Raw genomic sequence first — 26,354 nt, 5'->3', positions numbered from 1 at the left:
CTCATACTTACCATAATGTGGAGTGTGATGGAAATGCCATGCTGCCAGGTTTTATTCTTCAGTAGAGATGACCAGGACTACCTGCACACTTCATGCTCAATGCATCTCACGGGAAGCAACAGAAACATTCATAGTCATACTGGATGTGATTTCTTCCCTTTGAACTCAATTCAATTGCCGCACAAGACCCAGCAGTCTTCTCTTTTAGCAAAACCACCATCCCAACCCAGCTTTTTTCACCTGAAAACCAGAACCACAGCCTCCACCCCTATCCCTAAGCCTTTATGAAATTATGTGTCTTGTAACAATGTGTTATTGTCACTTTTCTGCTGTAACACATTACTTACTCATGTAACTACAATGTAATTACAAAGGGAAATTCCTATACTATACAACAATTTATCAATTTATATAGTGTATATGTACTTGCTCAGATAAACTTACATAAACACATACATATATATGCTATAATTTAATATAGCTACTCACTACTGTCAATTCACAGCATTAGGTATTAGTTTCCTTACAGAGACAAACACGCTTGTGTAGACCATCTTTAAAGAAATACCACCTTCATTGCTGAGACCCATTTTCACAATACCAATCTACACATGCTCCAGAGGTATACAGTTTTATTCAGTATAGTCCAGAAAGGCACTAAAATAAAGTGAGGGAAGCTTTAAGACTGGAGTGCAGAAAAAAAAAAAACTCTACAGATGTACACAGATTAAACATACATACAGCACATATCATACATACACACACAACTTTACTGCCATGTTCTGCTAACTACAGTTTGGGTTTAGAGCTAAAGAGCCAGATACAATTTATTGGTATGGTTTGAAATCACAACATTCCACTTTTATCATTTCCAGGTCTTTGTTTCTTCCTTGAGTCCTTAAAAAAGAACACAGACATAAACTGGATCAAACCTTTTTCTTCTAATAAGAACTTACTCGGTATCTTTTGATTTAGTCACCTGCAGGTTCACATTCGCTCCTCTTTCTGAGTAGAAGAGAATATGTGTATTGAAGGACACTGGAAACAGGTGGGCCTACAGTCCAGTTGCTAGCACTCAAAGGCATTAAACACAGGTGGGGCGTGTCCTGTATAATGAGATGCAAAGGAATGAGGGCAGGGAGGTGGGGCCTGCCTATCTGTTGGGATTGAGGCGAATGGAGCATTCCCCTGTCTGTCTCGTCTCATCGCCCTATGAGAGTTGAAGACACGCCTTCCTCCCGCCCCACAGGTCACAGCTCCTCCTTGTAGTATCCGAGCTTGGCGAATGACATCTCCTTACGCAGCTGCATGACCTCCCAAAACATCTGTTCCGCTGGAATGTAGGACAAAATGAAAGGAGGCTTGGTCAAGCTCAGCCAGGCTGGGAGTGCGAGTATGGACTGGGAGAAGCATCCAAATTAGTGCTGGTCACACTGTCACATTATGTGAATTATATAGGCAATGTTCAGTATTTCACTTTATAGCAGTTCACAGTGTAATTACCCCAACCAACTTTTAGTATTAACCAGTTATACATCTTTAGCTCTTCACCACTGCAACTGCTGACGCTGACCCCACTGAGGAGTGTGAAGAGAGGGCGAAAGAGAATGTAATGCTCTGATACATGTAAATGCCTACTGTGACTATTTTAGACACTACAAGTCCCATAGTGCACCAGGAGGCAAACGCAGTGGGAGACACATCCCCCTGATGCTTTCTGAGTAACTCGTAGGCGCCCCGGAGAGTGCCAGGGTGCTGACAGCAGAGCCATGAGGGGACCCTGGCTGACCTAGCCATCCCTATCCCTGGGGAATAAAGCCAGTTTGTTCTGCTGATGTGGGCTCCTGGTATCACTGTCAACAAAAGACAGGGCTGGATTTAAACCTGGGCTGCTGGGCTCAGCCTGCACTTGGAACAAGCACCTTTTTTACAGTTTCAGCCAAGCCAGGGCCCCCTCTTCAAATTTTAAACATCAGTCTATCATATCATTCCTATGACTGTCATTATCTGCCTTTGGAGACCTTGTTCCAACTGTACATCAATGCTAACACCTGAGCAAAAGCCACGATAAGTTACTGAAACTTCCTAAGATCCCTATTTGAAAAAGTGTAACCTTTGAGCACTGCAGATTGGCTGCAGAGGCATCGGTACAATAAAAACTTGCATAACCACAATGCTGGTAATTACAAGGTGGCTTCCAGGAAAAAAAGGTCCTGCGCTAATTTTGCAGAATTAACAGTGGACATTTTAAAGACAACCAGGAGGATATCTGAGGATCTCAAACCCAGTGAAACTGTTTTGATTGAACGAGCCAAGCATTCGCACAGTGAATTAGCCTTGCAGAGCCCACTGACTTGGTGGCTGCCTAGTACCTCCAACTTACCGCCTTTGGACTGACTGTTTCCGAGAAACAATTTTCAAGCTATCAGCCGACGTACTGTGCATGTTCAATGATAACTGTGAGGAAACCTATTGATCATTTTTCAGGAAAAAGGGCCCATTAAAACGTCAGACTACGATGTGATTTATAAATCCGGTACGGGATGACAGGCACTGAAAACGTCACAAAAGAAACCATCCATATGGACAACACGAGAAGGGTTACTGTGATGTTGTGAGAGTGTCGGCCCACAGAAGCCTCACCATCCTGTTGCTTGACCAGCCCTTGGTGGATGTAGCGGATGTAGGTGAAGAAGTTGCAGACTGAGGTGATCTGAGGAGCAGAGCAAAGTGGGAATGTTCAGTTCTTATCTGTAGCCAAAGCAGTTACTATGCATTAGTCATATTACTGTTGCAAGAAATAGAACAGAATATAAATGACATTATAGCAAGCAATACGATTGCTGGCAACAAATCCAATAATAACTCTACTACTCACAGCAATTATGTGTTAGATAACAGAGATAGTGCAAATGATTGGTTTCAGTAGGAAAGCAGTGGATGTCAGCACTCAGGTGTATTTAATCCTTGAATAATAAAAAATTTAGGTTCAGAGCTGCTAAGCCTGCTAAGGATTTTCTGATCTCTACAGTCTGTGTTTCAAAGATATTACTTGCTGTCTAACAGATCATATCCATGCCATGACATCATCTTTGCCCAACATGCTGTACTGTACATGAGTGTCTATGGAGTTATGGATCATAGGGACTATTACCATCTTCTGTTTTATTCTTTCTTGATGTTTTTCACAAGGCCATGCACTTCTACTCCAGCAGAGAGAACAAAAACCATGCCTATTCCAGCCAGAACTGGGGTCAATCCAAAGTCAAATTGTTACCACAGCCCTGGGCTCTTTGAGAATGATTTGCCTCTTAACTACAAACCATCAGTGCTTTACGGCTCCCGAGGGCTCCACCAGATCATTGTCTCCAGAAACCAAAGTTCACCGATGACAATTCCTTTATGATAGCCATGACTGTTACACTGTGCATCCAACCAGAATCACAGTGCACATGATTTCGGTGTGGTCTGTAAGGCTACAAAGAGGAACACAGCACCACAGAAGTCAAATCAAACTGGGTAACCAGAACAGAAAGCGACTTTAGTTTTTTTTTTTTTTTTTCTGTTGAAAGCCTGCGTAAATTGGCCGCTGGTGCAGAAGGCATGTCATCAGGAGGGAAGGATTCCCCTGTTTGTCTGTAAGAATGTTGGCAGCGAATCAAAGCGCAGGCCTGGCCCACTTCCTGGGATGTGACTCAGCAGGAATAGGCCTGAGCAAAAAGGGGCCAGTGGGCACAGCAGAATATCTGAGACCGCTCCTCTTGCTTTCGCATGCGGAGGGAACCCGTCATCACCCCAGGGTGTCAGTGCCACTGCGGAGCCATGCATTAAACTCCACAGGAATCAAAAAGATCGAGAGCCTCCGTTTAAACTGCCAGCACCGCGGGAAAGTAAGACTCATAGGGCAGGTCATGTGAGGTTATTCCATTCTGTCTGATTGTCTTAACAAATGCAATTTACAACGTGAATTACAGCTTGCATCATAATGCATTATCCATTTAAGTGGAGCATCTCTGTGGGAAAGTCTAAACCTCTGCAGTTAGTTTAATTTTCCAATTTTATATTGTGGTCCAACCCAGGATTCCAACAATTTGCAAGTTGTTCATAGAAACAGCCTGAGAACCACAGCTGCAGAAGACTCATTCAAAGTTAATTCCAAACAAATGACCAGGGCGCTAATTACAAACCTCCACAAGGAAATGGGGTGTTGACCCAAAAAGGAAGCACGCAATGTTTAAAAAACATGAGGTCAAGCGGAGTAGCTGGATAGGCATCCTATGGACCGACTCACCCGGTACCGGCAGAAGGGGGACACATAATAATAGCTGCTGGAGTCGCCCAACTTGATTCTGTGCTTACAGGTTTTGGTCTGGCCGCTGAGGGCACACTTTCTGCGGAGAGAGAGAAAGAAGGAGATAGACACAGAGGGAGAGAGAGGAAGAGGGAGAGAGAGAGACAGAGAGAGAGAGAGAAAAGGAAGGAGGAAGACAGAGCAATGTGGCCTGACAGTGATCAGTCTGATTCATAGACTCCCAGGAGACTCTCAGGGTTAATATCTAACTCAGTAATTCAGTAATGCACTAAAGATTTCTGTCTGGGTCACAGACCTTGATGAACCCTGACCTAAGCCTACATCACACATTTTGGAAGGGAGATTAGCCATATGTGATTTAGTCCTGGATCTGAGCCAATTATGGTCTTTAAGAATTTTTTTATCAATATTATTTTAGGGCGGCTTAGTTTTCACCCTTTGTTACTAATGCTCCTCAAAACCCCAAAACACTGAAAACAAGCAAGCAGGTAACCCCAGAACACATTCACCTTTTCCTGTGGACTTGACTACAACACAGTCTGGACCTATGACTACCACACACTACCTCGCCCCAATCAAACCCTTGAGAGTGAGAGAGAGCGAGCACAGGGGCTTAGGTCACTTAGGTGACTGTCTTACTTTGCCAGCCTCTAAAACACCTGGACAAGGAACAACAGAATAAAAAGAAACAGGGATGCTGAGAAAAAGAGGTGGCCGAGCAGCTGGTGAGAGCTGGAGGAAGAAAGGCAGAGTGTATTGTGGGTCAAGGACAGGGCTTGAGTTAGCCCCGAATCTGGTTGATTCAGTTTGATTAAAAAGACCATGGGGTATATGTGTACAAATTTGGTCTTCTCTGTGGCTTTAAAAATAAAGGAAAGCACAAAAAATAGTTCACTGATCTTACCACACATCATAGGCAAAAGGTCCTGGTGATTCATCCAATCACAGCTAGTATGAAAATGACAGAGCCCTATGCCATTTAGTCCTAGGTCAGGGCTCTTTATCGTCTGTGACCCATTTTTGCAACAGAAATGTTCAGTTCATTACTAAATTACTAAGTTAGACATTAACCCTGAGAGTCTCCTGGGAGCGTATGAATCCGGCTCCTCACTATCAGAGCACTTCACACTGTCTGCCTTAACCCTGTCATTTACACGATGTTACATGAAGATGACTTTAAATGCTTGGCCATAGAGCAATATACACAGACATTACATTACATTCCTTTAGCACACACTCTTATCCAGTACGACTTCCAGCGCAACACAACATGAGTGTATCCATTCAAGTTAAACAAGCAACAGATGTAACACTTTGATAATATTCAGCAGGGCAGATTTGGAGATGGCCTAGTCTTGTACATTGCAGGGTGTCTGTGGTGTATTCACTCCCCTTTACCACCCTGGGGGGGACTCCCACAAAGCCCTCTTACTAGATGCAACATTTCCTTATCAGTTCTGTAACCCTACAGAATATTTCACATTAGCAAGTCTTCGCCCCTCCTCTGTAGGACGCTCTGTGCCTCTGCAGTGTACTCACTTGGGTCCCCCACACTCCATAGCAGAAGCCTTGACCACAGGAAGCTGCTGGAAGCCAACCGGCTCCACGCTCAGCGTGTTCCTCTCCACCGCCTCCAGGATGGCTGCTCCAAGCTGCAATAGAGAAATAGAGAGGTACTGACTGTCCTGTTTCCACAAATAAGGAACTGACACAGTACCACAATCTAGCCACTAGAGGGCCATGGTTCAAACCTTCCCCCAATCACAACATGGATCTTGCAGTACGCAGAAAAAGGACAGAAGTCAACATGGGGTGGATATTTTTGTTTAATTTTTGGAAGCAAGGGTGAGACATTGTCTTTTTTCCTTAAGATAAATTGCTATCATCAATAAGAGGAGAAATATGTATTAAAAGTGACTAGGGGTTGAAAAGAACTGAGACAACAGATGGTAGGCAGAACGGAAAAAGCTATATCAAATGGATAACAGCGATGGAGACATACTTTGTAGTTGCTGACACACACTGTGCTTTTAGGAAATCAAAGCTTTTACAACATTCACACTGAAAGTGTTTTCTCTTATTTATTTCCAAGGTTGCTGACTGATGTGATATTCATTTAGGAAGCAAAAGCAAGACTCCAAGCCAGAGAAGGTGGGCTTGTAATTTGTTGTGTAAAAGGGACATAACCTGAACACAATAAAAGATTTATTTCAGTCTGTCCTCTTAGGGAGCTAGCAGTCAATATTTCAGTTCAATTCTGAACCCATGGACAGTAGGCTTTCGGATGCCGAGAGAAACTCTTCCTGTCATGAAATAATTATTAAGTCACCACCTTTTCATTTAAATAATGTTGTAATAAAGTTTAATAATAATGTAATAACGTTTTTAAATCATCAAAAACTATGATAAAATTGGGGAGCTAATCTGAAAGCACCACTAAGCCTTGCTGGTCATTACAACCACAGATATCCTACAAATATTAAATGAATCTCTAAATAAACAGTAGATTTAACCAAGGAGACATTCAGGTCATGTCTTACCCTTGAAATACAAGCAGAGTAACAAAATCAAGAATTTATGAGGAAAAGTTTGAGGGGTTGCTTGGATTATTGCTTTTCCAACTTTTAATGCAGCCACAAAAATGAAACAATTAATGCAAACACAAACACACAACCGAGAAAAAAAAGTAAGACATGGCCATCTTCCTCAATAAATGAGAATTTTATTCATTATAACTTTCCTTTTGGACATGCATATATATGCGTACACCCAAAAAAACCTAGTACCACACTAACTTATAAAACTCTTCAGTGGTGCGCTTTATGCAACACAGAAAAATTAAATTTATTTTCAGGAGAAAGCCTGAAGTCACTTTGAAACAAATCCTGGGAAAGTGTTTATTTGAGCATACAAAGCACATCCCATGGCTGTCAAAAAATGAATAAATTGTTGCTTTATTATTTCTAAATATTGCTGTCTCCAACCAGATACTTTCTGCAGATTACGCAACCTCACAGAGACACTGTAGCTGACTTTTAATCTGTGAGCCCCCAGCTAAACCCTCTGAAAGCACAGCTCTGCTTCCAGGTGATATGAGACAATGAGCCTGATCACCAAAGACAGGGCCAAGGCCTATTCACTCACAAAAGGGCTAGGCCATTTTTATCACTCAGCCCAGCTCCTACTAAGCACTTCCTGCTGTACTGTGTCACATAATAGCCCCAACACAAGAGAAGACCCATTCATCTACAGACCCGATTCACTGGGAAACTGGTTAAAGGTTAATGGGGCAAAGCTTGGTTAAATGTTTTAATTATGAGGAAAAAACTGCAGTGCAATCCTTTTCTTACACAATTCAAAGACCAACCAAAGCTGTCATGAGTGTGCCTACATGTGTTGGAGTTCCTTTTTGAAATGGGGGAGATAATTTCGATGCCTCAAATAGAGGAGGGTGATTAGTTCACTTTCAATTATGGCAAATGCAAATTCAAAAACTTGGGGTTGCTAACCGCCACGCAACACCCCTGTATGCCCACACACCTCACTCTTTGAGAAGGTCAGGCAGGGGTAGATGTCCTCTCTGTAGATGCGCTCCAGGAAAGAGCAGCTCCTCTCCAGGGTGGGATCCTCTCTCCAGGCCTTGAACTCACTGAGGAGAAGCGGGTCCACCTTCAGAGACAAACACTGTTACTGACCAGACCTCACACACACCCTGGTACCGAGCACACAAACACCTGCCACAAACACAGACACAGGCACAGGTACACACACGTGTAGAGTTACTGACCAAAGAAATGCACATGGACACCCACCACCACGCACACATGCACGCACACACACTCACACACAGATTGGAAAGTGCCAAGATGGATACTAGACAAGGGTGTAGTCAGTGGTCAGTGGTGGGGGTGGGGTACAGTGACATGTAGGCAGAGTTTTGACAGAGAGATTCAGGGATGGCTAAGGGAAGGGGTGGAGAGACAGGCAGGGCAGGGGGAGGAGCAATACAATGCATTATTGTCATTTAGCAGACACTTTTATCCAGAGCAACAGTTTTAACATGTTACCCATTTATGCTGCGGGATATTTACTGAGGCAATTCTGGGTTAAATACCTTGCCCAAGGGTACAACGGCGGGGCTGTAGTGGGGAATCAACCTGGCAACGTTTCAGTTACAAGTCCTGCTCCTTAACCACTATGCTATACACCTCTTTGCAGTCGCGGCCGAGAGACTGCGTGACGCTGAATTCCTGCTGGCTGCCCAGCGGGGCGCTGCTGGTGCTCTTGTTCCGGGCGTGGCCCTTCTTGAAGGGGGCCTTGGGGCCTGGGGGGAGGTCCTTCGAGGGGGAGGTGGGGGAGGTGGACAACACCAGGTTCTTCAGGGCGGCCACCTCTGCCTGCAGTACGTCAATCTGGAGACAAGCCCATACACATTATTCATTTAAAGTGGTATTAACTGTTGCCAAAGCTTGTGCAACCAATATTTTTTCAAACACAAAAAAAAGACAAAAAACATGTTGTTCAAAGCACAGCGTAATGAGCCCAATATCCTCTTACAGCTGTAGGTCTGGGGGGATTAAGCAGGCAACTGACACTAAGTGAATGAAAATTCACAAATTATAATACCGCCTGAAAAGCGGAGAACGGTGGGATCAGTATGCACCTATCAAAATATGAACCGATCCGTAAACCACAGACAGCGTGGAAAACACGATGCGCCTCCACTCAGAAACCCGGATTATTGGCACTTAATAGCACCTCTGCTCATGTGGGCTCGCAGCAATCCGAAAGGTGCCTTTGATGAAGAGCTCTCAGCCTAATCAAACCAGCAGAGACACTCTAGGGCCTGGCAGACTGCATACAAACTGCTCATTAATGTGCAGTTGAGGGTCACCTACTCCATTATTGCGAGTGCTTACCATAGAAATAGCATGGATAGAATAGTTTGGGGGGGGGTGGGTCATCTACTCCATCACAGCTGGCACTATAACATGTATGCCAACCATGTATATTTGTCTTAGAAACAAATTTCATGAATTTAAGCATCACTCTTTAGATCAAAATGTCTTTGAACGCATGTTTTGCATTACCTTAATCAGGTGTATCCAAACTGTATCTACATTACACTACACAAACCAAATAATCCGACAGTTCAGTGGTTCCCTCTGTTCTAATCCTCTGTCCTGCTCACCTTCCCCAGGGCTTCCTTCAGCTGCTTCTCGGCGGTTGCCTGCTTCATGTTGGCCTCTCGCACCATCTTGTGAGCCTCCTGCAGGGCAGCGTGACAGTTACGACCCACAATGCCCCTCTCTCCCTTACTCAGAATGCACAGACCCAGCTTCACACCAGAGACCTCAACACAAGCCAAGCCCACCTGGACAGCACAGCCCCCTGAGAAACACGCTAACCAGGGCCTCTAAGGACCAAAGCGAAGGAGAGAGAAAGGAAGAGAGAATGAGCACGTACAAGAAAACTACTATTATCTAATTTGTTTGAATCATTTCAGTTTCATGAAAAACAATGAAAAATTGTAGGTCCTGTCAGAGAAAGGACAGTCCCGTGAGCAGCACGATATATTCCACCCTATTATAGCCTGAGGGATAGAGAGTAACCATGACAACTGACATGCTAATATATGAATTAGATAAGCATATTTTAGAGAACTAATCACCATATCTTTCTCTATAACTGTTACAAGGTTTCATCTGTGTATATGTTCACTAGTTTAAATGTATATTTGTTTTTAATGTGTTTTTGTACATTGTAAATATTTCCAGTGCATACTACAAAGGCATTTAATGCCAGTAAAGCGTATTGAATTGAAACTGAACTGAGAGAGAGGTAGAGAGAGAAGGGGGAACATGTTAAGCCAGGAAAAGGAAAAAAGCCACACACTTTCCATCATAGAGGAAATAACTAAGGACTCCAATGGCACAGAGCTGCCTGACTGAGTAAGCACACCATGTTTGTCGGTTTGTCTCCAGGTGCCAGAATAGATTTTCAAATTTCTAACAGTTCCTCTCCTCGGTCTCACAGGTGAGACCTTAAAATGTATTTTCATAAAACATCTGCTGACAGAAATGAGAAAATATGATCTGGACAATCAGGGATTTTTTTTAAATGATCCTTTTTCATCTATCTGACACAACTTATGTTGTTAAAATTGTAAAAAGAAATATCTTCATATATGAAACTAAGTTTAAGCCAATATGATGTCTAGCTATATATTGCATATGCATCTAGCTATATATAACCTCATATTTGATCTGATTTCTGTCATGTAGTCATTATTTTGGAGCATAATGGGCTTAAACATTGCAGTGTTTTTTTTTTTTTTTTCAGTTGTTGAGACCACTCCCTGGAAGTGCTTATTAACAGACAGCTCTGTGGCTCGGGTGGACAAAATGATCTGAACAAACCTCGAACAGGCTAGCTGTGAGCTCTTCCAGTTCTTGCCCGAGCTGGTCCCTTACTTTAGATAGCTTTTCACATTCTTCATCTTTTAATTTAAGTTCCTTCAAAATGAAATAATAACAAAAAAAATGAACAGAAATAAACAAAGCTGCCAAAAACAAAAATGAAAGGAAAGACCTAAAAGCTGTACAGCGTGGCAGCTGGGTGGTTTTCGGAAAGGCGAAAGCTACTCACTGGTGCACCAACACCAAAGCAAGTAATCCCGACGCTACAGCTGCATCAGAAGCTCCAGATGTGTGCTGCCTGAACTCAACCTCTGCACAGACGGCTGTCCATCAGGCATTAATTATTCAGTGACACACAACTGAACGTCCCATCGGACTCTTGCAAATGGGGTTGCCAGATGTGGACATGCTGTGGGAAAGCACCTACAATCCTGACAAAAAATAGTATATAGCTCTTGCAGTCAGCTGAATTTGAATATTAGTTGTGCGTTATTGGTTATTGTACTGTCCGTATGATATTTTTCAGCCATGCAAGGCTGTTTCCACTTGGTGATGGCAAAGCTGTCTTTATTATGTATGTGGAGAATACCACCATCAGTCTTCCGTGTGTGGAAGTTATCTGCCTTGGAAATTAAATGTCACAGCAGCCTTATTGATGTAGAATGCAGATATTGTCTTATATAAAGGTCTTATATTGCAACAACATAATGCTTTCATACACAACTCATAGGCATGAATAAACATGTCAACTACCACCTCCTGCAAAAAGGTATGGCTCCATGTCATAAGTGACACACTGCAAAGTTGCTGCTGCTCTGGCTGACTGTAATAGCTAGATCTTGGTGCCTTGCTGGTCTCAATACAGATTGATAAGTACTGCTCTCTCTTTATTTGCCTATTTTTCTATCTTCTACCATTTCTCTATTTGTTTCCTCACCTCTCTTGCTCTCTCTGCTCTATCGTTCTCCACTTTTTTCATCCCTCCCTCTGTTTTTTTTTTTCCAGTCACTATTCCACCTCCACTAGTCAATTCCAGTCCTATTCAAATGAGCTTTATTGGCATGACAACAAGCAGAACTGTGCTGCCAGTGTACTTTAAAACAGAACAAGAGAGAAAATGGTGAAACATGATAGTGTACTGCGAGTACACAATGCAAGAATCGCATGCCCTCTTATGGGACCCTCCCTTCATCCCTTAAAATATAAAAACAACAGAACATTTCCTTTGTGCTTGAACTGTGCAAATACCTCTTTAGCTCCCTCCCTCCCTCTCCAACCATCATGACACAGCAGGCTGACATCTGGTCATTACTGCTGTTTTTCAGTCTGTTTCTCCCCCGCCAGTAGTGTAGCAAGGTTTATTTTCTGCAGTGTAATGCAATGTAACACGAGGTGCATCTCGACCTCTCCTCACACAGCCGACCGTACACTTTGTCCTTTCTTGATGACCATGATTTTCAATGGCGAGCCCGTGGTCACCGAGCCCACTCTTGGTCAGCATTTGTCTCTGCGTCCCACCTCTGACGGTGAGGACGTGCTCAGCTTGGGTGTAGTCTCTTTTTAGGGCCCAGGAACAGCCTCACCCATTCTGTGTTTCAGTTTCTTGCTCCCAGTGTTCCAGAAAGGAAGGCTTTCAAGTGTTTTGTAATTTGGTTCTGCTCTGATGTGGCATTCCAGGCACGCAGTGCTGGAATGCCACATATTTAATAATGAAGTCTTCCATGCCAGCTGATTCTTTTCTGTCTCTTTTCGTCTATAGCTCTACTCCATCTCCATCTCTTTCTCTCTCTATCCCCATTTCTTGTACTTTCTTCTCTTCTGGAAAGCTGGAAGCTGGCTATCATGTTAGGGACCCAGTGTTAGCTGTCCCGGAACAGCATGATGTCATTTCCATTCCATTACTTGCAAACAAAGCTATAGCTTTGCCCCTATACAGGCAGACAATTCCCTTGACATCTTCTGCAGTCGCACTTGCAAACAAAGCTATAGCTTTGCCCCTATACAGGCAGACAATTCCCTTGACATCTTCTGCAGTCGCACAGCCTGCTGACTCTGCCCCCACAGCTCATGTGTAAGTAGGCCATCACTAGTAAGACCAGGGGCCTGAGCCGACATGGGTCAGCATGACAAAAAAAAAATATCATAGAGAATCACTCCAGAGCCTGATCTAAGTGAGCCAGCCTGGTTTCCAGCTCTACAGTAGAAAATGGGTTTAAGAGGTAGTCACTATCTGATCATTACACAGTGTTGGCCGGGGTGCGACTGGGTGAATCGCTGATCACAGGTCAGTTTCCTCTCATCACAGAACTGTTCTGCCACTGCAGGTCTGGCTGGTTGAGAACAATTGGCTTCAAAAATTTTCTTTTATTCTCCTTACAGACAATAGAAAGTGACACAGCAGCCGGTGAAACGCAAGAGAGATCACGTTGCGGAGGTCAGATCGATAAAAAACTGGTTAGACTGGAGCAGCTGATCTGGTTTACAGTAAAGAGGTGACCATTTAAATTCACACCGACTGTAATCAGGAAATGCAATGGGATCACACAGCTAGTAACTAACAACAGTATCAGATGTTATGCATGTTCTTTCCAGGGAAGGAAGTAGCTACCACATGGATTCTTGCATTTTTCTAATGATGTATCTCTGGTACAGTGTTTCTGCAGTGTTTCTGCAACATTGCAGGATTGCTACATGAAAGCTGTGTCCCACCACAGACAGCCTGGCCTTCCAATGCTGCTACAGGGAGACAGCTGTGTACCTGCCTTCCACTTTGAACCCCTGCCCGAAAACAAAGGACCGCTGCTACTATTGGAGTATTAAACTCCTCACTGAAGCATCCATGCACACACACATACATGCACCCACACCCAGATGTGTACACAAAGACACACAAGCTAGTACACTTGCTGAGGCATACAGAAAAATAGAACACAGGGGACAACAAACATGACCACTGGCAAACGCACTGGTAAACACACACACACACACACACATATCCACAAAAGGGTATACGCATGTGAGGACAGTTCCCCTGTCCTCTCTTTCTGCTATGGTCCACTCCGCTCAGCAGTTTAGGAGCACACAAAGACAGGCATGAAGTCTCAAACTCCACCATCTTGCCTGGATCAGAGCCAGTGTGCAAAATGGCAGCACCCATGGCCCGTGCTGAGAGACAGGGTATTAGTGAAAAAGCGTCCTTGTTGCGATTCCTTCAGTTAAAAAAAATCATAGATGCATAGATACCTGTCTGTTCTGAAATACAAGATGAATCTGTATTCATGCTGAATAATCCAGGGATGTGCAAAAATGCCCATCTTATTTCATACTCTTTAGAGATCACTGGATTTTCAGTAAAGAGGCAGCTGAAGCCAATCTAAATCATTTACACATCTATACATTATAATTTAAATACTGTGATGAGATACACTGCAATTCAATGCCATTAATACACATAATTAAGCACAAACATACCACACTCTAGCAATACCTTGCTAAATTATAATGGTCAGATAATATATGAAGGATACTGTCATCTTAAACAACTTAAAACAAATGGCTCATGGAAGAACTCAGATCAAATTTCCTTTGTTTCAATAAGGTAATGAACAAAAAAACATTGTGTTTCGTTTCAATCAATACTAGACTGTTATTAATTAAATTTCTGGCAAATACTAGTTACAAACACATTGATCGGGACAAATCGTTACAATTGACAAATTCATCACATCAATGGGGATGAAGTGGACAGACATGTCGCAGAGGTAATGGCACATGGGAAAATTATGTCCCTTTTAATCTACGTGCCACTGGGCCTGAAGCCCAGCTGCAGAGGGGTGTCAGGGAAAGGCCAGTGCTTCATTTTTACTGTCACTCCTCACCTAATTGCCAATCACGTACGGCAGAAACGCTTTGGTAATAAGACTATTACCCTTAATGGCCCTCTCCTTCCTGACTAATTTTTCGACGACGGCCTGAGGAAAAGTCGGCCTGCAGCCTTCATTATGTCTGGAGATATCTCACTATCTCTGCGCACTGCAGGTCTTAGCAGAGCATCTGGCTCCCTTTCCCCTAACCTCTCCTGCTGAGATTTCTGATCAGGCAAACGGCGAGGACAGCCGCAGGGATGGTGCACTACTGAGGAGGCACCAAAATGCCCATGACTGAGGAAAAAGGGGAAAAATTAAATGCTGGCATCATGAAGAAGTCTCCCCAACACTTTTTGCACACATTTGACTAATTAAACTATAAAAGCACACAACATGATCAAAGGTAGCTGCAGAAATGACATCATAAAAGCGCAACACTCTGCCATGCCTTGAAAAGCAAACTGGCAAGTGATGGTGTAAAAAGGAGCCAATCTGGCTCTAGCAGAGTGCTGGTTCCATGCTGAGGGGCAGAGTGGGAGTTCTCTCTAGTCCGTGCTCACAGTCTGGACTCCCAGCAGTCACAGTGTATGGTATTGCAGAGAACAGTTGTGACCAGAGCTTCAGTCCTCCATTCAAAATCACCACATTATAAAACATTGCAAACACTTAAAAAAGACTTACAGAGCATACTGTGTATTCTACAATTAACAGCAATTTATCAAAAGGTTATGTTGCCATTATCCTTAACAAGCATCATCTAAATGGGGCTGGAAATGAAAAATGATAAGTTACCAAATAATATATCAAATAATAATGTGTAATCAATTAACTAAATTAATTAATGAATAAAGTATTTCACTAGTTAATACTACTAAGCACACAGTTAATTCAAGTGGAAAAGTCAAATATTGCAATATGCTGACAAATACGTTGTTCAGCCCATGAACATATTGCAAATGTATTTAAAACGTATTAATAAAAAGCATAAATATATAGCAATATACCAAAATGGCAATAATTTACATTTTTTTAATAGATCGATCAATCTAAAAATATATTCTTTAAAATATATTCAATATATTTTTTTTATGGAAATGACTCTTAAAAGGCTAACTAATTAGCATATCAAACAAAACATTTTTCTATAAAATCACCAGAAGCTCAACATTTCAAACAATCAGTACAGTGGAAAATACAAATATTATAAACCAACATCTTAAAACTTCAGCAAAAATTTGAGACAGCAGACACTCATAAGAACTCCAGTGACCGAAACATTCTCATTACAGCTAATGAACAACCTGCGGATCAGATGACATCAGGTGATCCGGCACTGGTGCGAAAGAGCTTACCCGCTGCGCTTTGGCCAGCTCCTCCTTCAACCTTTCATACCCTTTCTCTCTGACTTCCATCACAGTGGGGCTTCTGAGGTGGCACAGGCTGTCAGACTCCTCCCCTTCCTTGCTGCTCAGGACCCCGCCCTTAATAGGCTCCACCCCAAGTCGGGCGGAGCCTGTTGAGGAGATGGAGCAACAGCCCGAGAGCTGGATGTCCAGCCCTGGGACACTGAGGAGACACAGGCAAATGCACATAATCTGCATGTCTTCTTATATATTATATAACATACATATTATATAAAATATGACATTATATTACATTAATAATCAATTTATTATAATTAGCATTATTATAACTAAACTGCTTTCAAGGCATACTGATGTGACTGAAAAAAGAACTGTACACAGATATACTTAATTTAGTACCGATATTGCTGTTTTCTCATAGTAGCTTTTAACGATCATCATTCAGTGATGTTAACTGGGTGTAGTGCTAATTAAAACAATAACAAGAAATTCTTATAGGGAAGGTCCTCAATTACACATCAGCACATATATGAAGACTCCAATTATGAAACACAGAAAGTAGATGTATAATCAGAAGCTTGCAACTCTATCCCAACAGAGCCTCGAAAAGGACCTGGCCCTCCATCTTCTCTCAAGGGACCCACCTGCCATTGTGGGGCTCTTCTGCACATCGCTTGGGGGTGGAGTAGACAGGCTGGGTGGGCAGCTGGTCAGCCCGGAGGGCATTGGGCAGGCAGGGGCCAGAGCTGAGGGCGGGCGGGCGGTAGTGGGCGCTGGGCGCGGCACTGTGCTTTGGCGTATGGGACTCCACCTGGCCGTGCAGGTCAGGGGTCGTGGGTGAAGCCAGGTTCACTTCATGGAAGCCTTCGAGAGGTTCGCTGGCCATAGCCTTGGAATCATCATACATGTCCCTGCAGGTTGTTTTGGAGGGGAATGGTTCTCTTAGCATGCTTCTCCATGTATACCATACACTTCATAGAAAACGCCATCTTGTATTGATGGAAGCTGTATGAAACACTGCTGCAACATATCAAATTCTGTAACAAAATTAGAGAAATATTATGATGGTGCTACACTGTTACCCTGGTTCCCACTCCAAAATGCTGTACTGAACAGAGGAGAAGACAGTGTAATCTGTCTGCATTTCCAGGCATCTGCTGAACAGTTGGTAGGGTACAGTAATCTTCAATGCCCACCCTCAGCTGGATTTTACACTTGCAGCTTAATAATACTGTTCTCGTTACATTTCTGTAGCATAATAGATGGTTCAGCAACACTAAAGCTGCGTTATGATAAGTGTTCATGTGTTGTGTGTCTGATTCTGTTGATCCTGACACAACAGTGTGAGTTTCTATCAACACTGCAGTATCTTACTACACATCACTACATAAGACATGTTGTTAAACCACAGTGCTAGGTAGGTCCCAAGGCAGTGCACATTCGTTGAGGTGTGAAGCAGGCTGTCTGCCATGTGGTTCAATACAGACCACTGACGTACCATAACAATCAGAACATCCGATGAGTCAAGCAGAAGGCAAACCAAAAGCGCAAATCTGGTGGAACCCTAATGTGGGGGCATTTCAGCAGATCACTTGAGTGGCTTCCACATTTCTCCTGAACAAGAGAAATGGACAAGAAAGAGAGAACAGTCTGTCAAAAAGCAGAATGCGTGTACATTACATTACTGTCATTTATCTTACCTTATTTGTCTTATCCAGAGTGACTCACATAGGTCACAGTTTTCACAGGTTATCCATTTGTACAGCTAGATATATACCGAGGCAACTGCAGGTTAAGTACCTTGCCAAAGGGTACATCAGCAATGACCCAGCGGGGAATCAAACCGGCAACCTTTTTGGTTACAAGCCCTTCTCCTTACTGCTATGCTACACTGCTGCCCTCATTGCAAAAACAGAGGAACTTCACATTAGCGTTCTTGTTCTATAAAAGTCCTATGTGGCCTGTGTCAATGCAGCTTGCATGTATGGCTACACTATGGTCTCCATACAAGCACCCCAGCCTACTGCCACTGCCTACCATGATAGAATGGAATATATTACCAACAAACAGCAAAGTCACATCATTTCAGGTGTCACAGCTGACAAGAGGAGATGACTTGAAATTAGAGATCAAACAGATAGGGAGACAGCCACTCTTCGCCAGTGCAGAGAAAGAAAAAGGCATATCTTCATACCCTCTGTAGCCCTTCTGATTAAGCAATAAGGAAAACGAGACCACTTACGTTCACGTCCACGTTGGCTGATTATAACCCGCTCGTTCACTCAGTGCGTCTTTTAAAGCACAGGAACGCCAGCAATCTTTTGCAGGGTTGCACCGTTGCTGTAAACAAATTGCTATCCAAGCTCGTAAAGGCTTACATCTGAACCCGCTTCCTGATCATAAAGACATCCTCGTTTTCACATTGCAATTACAGATCAGACTGGCGGTAGAGCAGGCCTGGTTGACTGGTTACCTAATCACCAAAATGCCACTGCTAGGGAGTGCCTCTCACATAGTGTGCAGAGCTTACAGGACACGGGCCCCTGCCCATCAGGCTTGATGCCATGGCAACAGGCAGAACAGTGATAGAATATCAACTGCAAACCCCTTGATTTGCACTGCTGTAGGTGCCAACACATTTTTTTTTTTGCAAGAGGCACCACTGGTTACAATCTCATCAGCTTTTTAAATGAACCTCACCCCTCCTGACACTGCGTACATTCACTTGTCAACAGCTACTACCCATTTCATTTCGGTTTACAACAGACACGGTGGAGTCAACATGCCACAATTCACCCCCATAGCACTTCAAACATCTGCTTTCCTGTGAAGAGGTTAAACGCACACAGATATAATGCTCATAAATGTAGTACAGAACAGGACACCAACAATTAATTAGCACCATGCTTTCTTTGTTCAGCTGGTTGTGGTGAGTCAGATATCGGAAAAGAAAAAAATGCATTTCCTGATCATTCTTTTACAGGCCGCTATTTTAGCACAATGCTCTCGGGTCGCAGAGGGGCGGACACATACACACACACACGCACAGCAGTTTCATTTTAATCAGATCAAAGGATACAATGAGTGCAAGAAATGATGAATGCTTGAACAAAAGTGCAGCCAGTCGTGCGCCTCCATCCCTGTCAGCCCTTCCCTCATGACGGCAGCTGTGGCCTCCGCCACCGCTAGGGCGACGTATCTCTCCTGTCCTTCCAACTGCGACTGGCATTATGAAGACACCCCTGACCTCTGTTCACCTCCCTCGCGCACCTGAGCCCTTGCCAAGCCCCCTTTCCTCACGGGGGAAGAAATAAAGAACGAAGGGGAGTGAGAGAAAGAGAGCATAAAGGGAGTGGAGGGTGAGACCGCGTCTGGCACCTGGCCTGTAGCACAGACTGATTTGTGTGCATTCCATTCGGTCTCACAGAGGCCACAGGCACACTGTCTGAGCCCCTGCTTCCATGCAGCCTACCTTAACAAGCCTAATGTTTTTAATCCAAGCTAGCATTTCAGAGAAAGAGTAGGGAATGGGGGGTTGGGGGGTAATTTATATAGGGTTTGCTAGCCTGGCTCCTTCCACCTCCCATACATGCTGGGAGCCCAGGAAAAGACAGATTTCTTCTCCCCCGCGCTCCACCATGCCAAGCTGCAACCACCTGTCTTGTGAAAATGCAGAGTCTGCCAGACATGCCAGGTTGGGGGTGGGGGGTGTTGAGCTGAGGAATACTGATGGAGGAGAGCGATAGGATGGAAAAGACCAACACAATGTGAGTACTGAGAATTAAAAATTATATTCTACTCAAAATCCTACTGCAATAGGTTTACATGTGTGTTGGTTAAGTCTTTGCACAGGCAGCTTTACACTTTCACCTTTCACCCAATCCAAACAACTATCTGCTAAATATAAGAACTGTGATCAATATTCTAAATCACATCATCGCCAACACAGTACTTTATGAACTTAAAGTGTTGAACCTTGTGAGCTTAGCATTGTGTTTAACATTGATGTTTGTTCACATAAAATGGTAGTATCCTGTGTGAACAACTTTTCATTTCACTTTGCTAAGTGCACCTCGTACTCATACCTTGGAAATTGTTCTGGATGAGAATGTCTACTAAATGACAATAATGTAGTGTGATGATGTTTGGGACTACTTGTTTGCAGACAAAAAGCAGACCAAACAAAACCAGGATCAATTGAGGCAAATGCTTTTTTATCACACCTAGTCTTTGCTGATGTCCAGAAGAGAGATGACAGAGAGGCAGAAAGTTAATGGAATCCCTGTCTACAACTGACATCCTCATTAGTAAGCTCATTTGCCGAAGAAGTGAAAAAACAAAGTTTCGTTTAATTGTGTTACTTAAAGACAAAGACCAAAGGATTTAATGAGTAGATTCCTATATCCTATGCCAAAAGGATAAATACTTTAACCGTGGCTGTTGCGTTGCCAAGAGTTGTTCACTCTACAGTTCTGAGCCCTACCTCTGATTATTCATAAAAATAAAAAAAAGGCAGTAGGGTCAAAGGTCACGCTCACAACACAGTAACAATGAGTAGTTGATTGCTACTACTCTGTTGAAGGCCACGACTCTTGATTAAGCGCTGCACTGTGTTGATGGATCTGAACAACATCAACGTGAGAGATGAATCTACTGATTTTTCATGCATACGATTATCTATCCCTTCATTACACATTGGATCCATCAACTACCTTTGCTGCTCATTCGTCATGTCAATTAGCAGAAAAAACGTGATCTACAGTTTTAAGGATGAACACAGATGCAATGTCAGATTTCAGAGCTCAAAATGCATGCAGCTGATGGATGCATGCTTAATTTTTAAGCATTAGCCAGCTATGGCTTAAAGATTCCACAACACGTCACGACATCGCATTTTAACAGCGTTTATGACACACCTGTTAACATACACCCCTGTGTTCCATCACACCTCTTGCTCAGTGAGGTCAGTGAGATTTGCTTTTTGAGTGTTTCGGCCAAGAAAAAGACAGGATGTTTTTGAAATGTCAGCTTTAGCTACTGTGAAGGACCATTTGTACACCAGGCCATGTCAATTCAGAGCAGTAATGGAATGCTACAGTATGACGCTGTGGTCTATCAGAGGAAGCCACAAAGGCTGTTAATCAGCAACCCTCTTCCTCAACAAAGATGGCCAACATCACACTGTAATAAACTGACCCCTCCGATGGGGATGTCTCAACAGAATGAGCTGGCAATAACAGTATTTCTTTGCTCTAGTTCTTAATTTCATCCAGACCAGTGCTGCCAACTTCTGACAGTTACACTTTCTTTTCCAGAGGGTGCTAAGTCAACCATTAATTTTTAGTGTTGTGTTATACACAGTATATTAACTGTTCACAGGGAACATCTGCAGTACATAGAGGGAACAGACAAATGAATGGAAACACCAAACATGTTGAAATATGTTTAAATACAGTTTATATTTATAAACGAATACCAGAGTTGGGCCACCCTTTGCCATCAGAACGGTTCCAGTCCATCTTGGAATGCTGTTGCAAGTTTGAACCACTTCTAGTGGGACACTGGACTATTCCAAGAAAGAAACCCTACAGTTCTTTTACAGATAAAAGGGGTAGAAATCTGCTCCTCAGTGTAAGTCACAGTGTTTCCCACGAAAGTTTAAAGATGTGTAGACCTAGTGATTGGGGAGGCTGTGGAAGGCGTTTTACTTTTAGCAGTTTGATCCATTTAGCAGTGTGTATTGGGGTGTTATCATTATGGAGTATGGGAACATTTTGAGTAAACAATGATTGAACCACAGAGTGCACCTGTTCATCTAAAATGGCTTTGTATTCTTTGGCCACAATTCTGCCGTGCAGCGTAATAATTACACCCAAAGATTCCCATGAGATGGCTGCCCATACCATAACAGATCCACCACCATGTTTAACATTTGGCAACGTGGGTTGAAGGCTTCCTTTGGCATAAACATAAAACCGTCCAAGAGTTAAATATGACTCCTCAGACCATATTATATCCTTCCAGTGCTCAGACATCCAGGTTTTGTGCTTCTTATACCAGGTTATGCATTGTTGCACACTGGCCTTGGTTACAAGCGGTTTCTGAATGACAGCCCAATCAAAAACATCAGCATGGTGAGGCGGTTGCTGCGATTGAGTCATGGAGGTGTAGATTCAGTTCTGTGGTAGTTTTTGAGGCTGTTGTAGCTTTTATCCTGTTAAGTGTCTGTATATCCCTGTCGGTGAGCATTGACTTGCGACCTCTGTTCCTCTTTCCTGATGCAGCTTTTTCTCTTTTGGTGTATGTCATCATGATTCTTGGCATTCCTCTTGACATATTAAATAATTTTGCCCTCTCTATGACTGACACATCTGAAATGTGGGCACCAACTATTTGACATTTTTCAAAATCTGTTACATCTCTTTGAGAACTCACATATTTGCTTTTGATTTTATGGCAGAGACATTTTGCTAATTATTATTGACATTAATATGAGCACACATGTAGACTCCTTTTTTATTGTGATTCAGTTACTTCAAAATATGAGTCCTTTTTCATGTTTTCATTATTTTGTCTACTCCCTGTATGCCTCCCTTTTATTGTGTGGTTTTATAGCAATAAAAGCTTGAGTTTGATACATGCTACTAAATGACTTATTCCTTTTCAAAATCCTTCAACACCAGTGTCTTCAATTCAACTGAAATTCAACAAACCGCTCTCAGCACAATGGAGCATCTGAGATAAAAGCATATGCATACAAGAGAATATATTCCACCACCGCATCAAATTCAGTAAGGCAAAACTACTACAAGACAACCTCAGAAAATTTCATTCTCTGCTTTATGTGAATATATCAGCAGGAGAGCGAGAGAGGGACAGATTCACTCTAAGAGCTATGTAGACAGAGTGAAGCAATGGACCCAGTGCTGGATATTGTACTTGCTCTACACTTTACAATAATTTCAGAACGAACCAAACTCTTAAATTTGTGAAATAAAACTTTCATAATCCTGCAATTCAGAATTTAGAAATACTGAGAAAACAATGTACTACGAACACACATTTTGCCTAAGCATACATTTGTAACACTGCATGACGTCTGAGGAAACTGAAGTCCAAGAGATATCCAACATCACACACACATCCAAACAAGAGGCACTACAAAATATGTACATTTTTTTCCGTTCTAAAGCATAATGTCTATCACACTTGTCTGTCTCCACTAACTTACATGATGTCATTGCAAGTGTCTACTTACTGTCTGCCTTAAAACACACACTTTCACCAGTAATATATCACTTCCTTATCAGTTAATGTGTTGGACCTATAAGCTTGCCCAACTCCTCTTCATCTTCAACCTGAGGTACTCTCTCTGCACTTAATGCTATCACAGGCCGGCCATAAATACTAAAGGAGGACTGTGAATAATTGCCACCACAGGCCACATTTGTCTACAGCAAAATAAAGCTAACCTTGCACTTTTCTACACAGCCGGCAAGGTAATAGCACTGACGTAGCCCACGTTACCATGATCCAGGCCGTGGCAGCATTAGTTGTGCTTGTCTGGCCTTAGAAAAAGGTGCCTTATCTTTTTTCCCTGCACTGGCATGTAGCCTATACAGCCGCTGCCACCCTCAGACAATGAAACCGCTGTCAGAAAAAGGACTGCACAATTGCAAGAATGACACAATATCAGGCAGGAACTGAAAATAGAAGGGAAACATGGTGAAAATTATTCACTTTGTCCCAGAAGCATATATATATACCTTTAAGCATATAAAGTATAGCTAAATAAATGGGCATTGTTATAATTGTTGAAGTGCCCCTTGTATCAAGGGCACATGGTTACCTTACAATTATTATCTGACATATAAATATAAGCTTAATTCATCACATTTCTTGGGCTTTTATATACATATAGATTCCTGGAAATGTTTTACAGGAAAATTCCAGCCCCAGAGAAGGTTCATTCTCTGTTTCGAGAAGAACAATATTCCTCTTGGATATCTCAGTTTCAGCAATGAAATGAATGAATGTTATGTAGTCCATACTAAGCTGTGTTTGACTTGTCACTGACCACAAGGGTTGAATCAGCCTCAAAAACTCATTCAGACCCTTCTGGCTCATGTCCACCCTGTAGTCTTTGCCAGTCTGCAAGCATTCCCTTGCACGCTGAAGATAAAATAAAGTTGACAATTCAGCTGAGAGGAAAATACAGCAGCGGAAAGAAACAAGAAAGAATAACCCCAGCGCAAACTGAGTCTGTCCAACGAAATGTCAGCCAGAGTGGACCAGAACTGCACCATCTCACTCCAGGGTTAGAAACACAACAAACTTCATTAAATCAATAAATTGAATATAAAACACATACTGTGTCAAAGCAGGGGCTTTGCTTATCATGAAACCCCTTTTTGTATTTTTAAGAAAGCCTTTAACATGGAAGTATTGGTTTATTTTCTGCTGAGGACTCACTCAGAACCATCAAGCTGACTGACAGTGCAATGGACACATGCCAGCGCTCAGCAGTACAGAGCCCCTGTCTGGAGCAGGAGAAATGCTTTATCTCTGGAGATACACACTGCACTGTCTTGGCCTAACAATGGATTTCTGAGCACAATTTAAACTTTTGTAAGAAAGTACCTTTAGCTGTAGTGTTCCAAATGCATCATAATGGCCATAATGGGGGCATTCTCAGGTTTCAGGGCTAAACTGAGTGTCATTTCAAAGGATGTGCTTTGTCCCCGTGTCCTGTCATTACTTTCTCTAGTACAAGACAGCTGAGGTGATGGAACTGCCCTGACCTTAAGATCATTTGTGCAAAACCCTTCAGCTATAATCCCATCATATTTTACAGCTCTCTTTAAAGAAAGTAGCTTTGGTTGAAACTAAGCAGACATAAACATCCTGACTTGGCCTTCCACAACAAAGGCTGGCCACCCCAGTCTTAAGAGTCTTCACATGGGATGCCTGTATCACACTAATCTTTTACTGAATTTACAATGTCTGTCTCTAAAGCGGAATTTTAAATAAATTTCCCTAATCTGAACAAACACATATTAGCACTTCAAACTGTTATGCACACGTTATGGCAAGAGGTTTAAGTTGAATTAATGTTATCAAGTCAATATAAGAAATTGATCAAAGCATTTTTATTGGTGTATCTTCCTTAGATGCAGATGATCTGTCTGTGATTCTTTTTGTAAGAAATTCGAAGAAACATACCACTGCTTTGAGTACATTGCCGTCAGAATGAAAGTACCCGCATTTACACACCTCGAGTAGCCACGGCGGCGTTAAAGAGGACCCACAACGGAAAGGATCATTCCAACGCGATATCAGCCTATTGCTGTTGAAGCTAACCATGTGCTTTGTAGAGCGCAAATGCAAATTATGTGGCAGAATGTATAGCTACACAACATTCAATTGCCATTGCCTGAACTACAGCTATCGAGTTTTCATGCGTTTTATTCATAGAAGTAGGCTATAAGCATAATAGGGGTTTAAGAAAAAGAAAGCGTCAGTGTTTATTTAATTGCTGGTCTTGTCAATCGCAGCATGCCAAATAGTTTTATAGTGGTAATAATCCGTACCTAACATAGTTATAAAAATTATACTGTGTTTAATACGCCAGTTGCACAGGGTATTTAAATCGTTTTCCCCGCAGGGCGGGACGGCGCTGCTCGCCGGGCAACCACAAGCTACTGCTTCCAAAAAACATGCGATTCCTCCATGCACAGCTTGTCGTTGATATTCAGACACAATTTCGTTTCAACATAACATACCAAACGTAATGCTCGCATGTCTAGCTGTTCATGCACCCTTGCACCTTTACAAGCGCTACATCAAAATTAAGATTACAAAATGCTCAAATTCGCTTAGTTTATATGTGTGTCGGAATGCGCTCGGAGGATTGTCTATTTGCACAAGCTAAAATGCAGCCGCTGAAACACCAACTTTGCGACACAACAAAGGCATCATTATTCATTTCGAGACGCAAAAGAAATAGACTATAGCATATGTCACCCGTGTAACGCACGCGTAGACAGCTAAGACAAAATTAATAAATTAAATCAATAGTCAGATAGTTATGCTCGCTAAAACTACCTCTAGTTATTTCCCATACGACGCTAGTCTATATGAGATCAAATTTCATTTTGTCAACTCACCAACTATCGCGGCGGATGTTTTGAATGAGAGCAGACTTCTGAGAGCACGAAAAAAACGAACAAGCGGACGTCGAAATGAATATTCAGCCTTGTCACTGGTTATTTCGCCTTATCAGTGAATGGACAGAGGTGGGCGATGGAGGCACGATCAAAGGACCGTCGGTGTCTTGAGCTCAAGCGCAAGCTCCTAGATGCGGTGCTGAACCGGCCAACAAACCGCGCATGCG

At 42.7% G+C, this 26,354-nt stretch overlaps 1 protein-coding gene across 3 annotated transcripts; it reads right to left on the bottom strand.

The window, feature by feature from the left end:
- Positions 1–615: 615 nt before the first annotated feature.
- Positions 616–26,323, bottom strand: LOC118770756 (rab-3A-interacting protein-like). Of its 3 annotated transcripts, XM_036518523.1 has the most exons (12): positions 26,128–26,323; positions 17,460–17,575; positions 16,606–16,872; positions 15,950–16,163; positions 10,732–10,827; positions 9,504–9,581; positions 8,521–8,724; positions 7,853–7,981; positions 5,852–5,964; positions 4,292–4,391; positions 2,644–2,713; positions 616–1,333 (listed from the first exon to the last, which is right to left on the bottom strand). In XM_036518523.1, the coding sequence occupies exons 3-12, from the start codon at positions 16,866–16,868 to the stop codon at positions 1,251–1,253; spliced, it is 1,350 nt and encodes a 449-aa protein (XP_036374416.1). In that variant the 5' UTR covers positions 16,869–16,872; positions 17,460–17,575; positions 26,128–26,323; the 3' UTR covers positions 616–1,250. The 3 variants fall into 3 exon arrangements, with proteins under 3 accessions (XP_036374416.1, XP_036374414.1, XP_036374415.1); XM_036518521.1 differs by lacking the exon at positions 10,732–10,827; XM_036518522.1 differs by lacking the exons at positions 10,732–10,827; positions 26,128–26,323 and adding an exon at positions 18,204–18,261.
- Positions 26,324–26,354: the final 31 nt, after the last annotated feature.

This window comes from Megalops cyprinoides, chromosome 23 (genome assembly GCF_013368585.1).
Source record: "Megalops cyprinoides isolate fMegCyp1 chromosome 23, fMegCyp1.pri, whole genome shotgun sequence".
Classification (NCBI taxonomy): domain Eukaryota; kingdom Metazoa; phylum Chordata; class Actinopteri; order Elopiformes; family Megalopidae; genus Megalops; species Megalops cyprinoides.
This window is presented reverse-complemented; position numbering and strand designations above follow the sequence as displayed.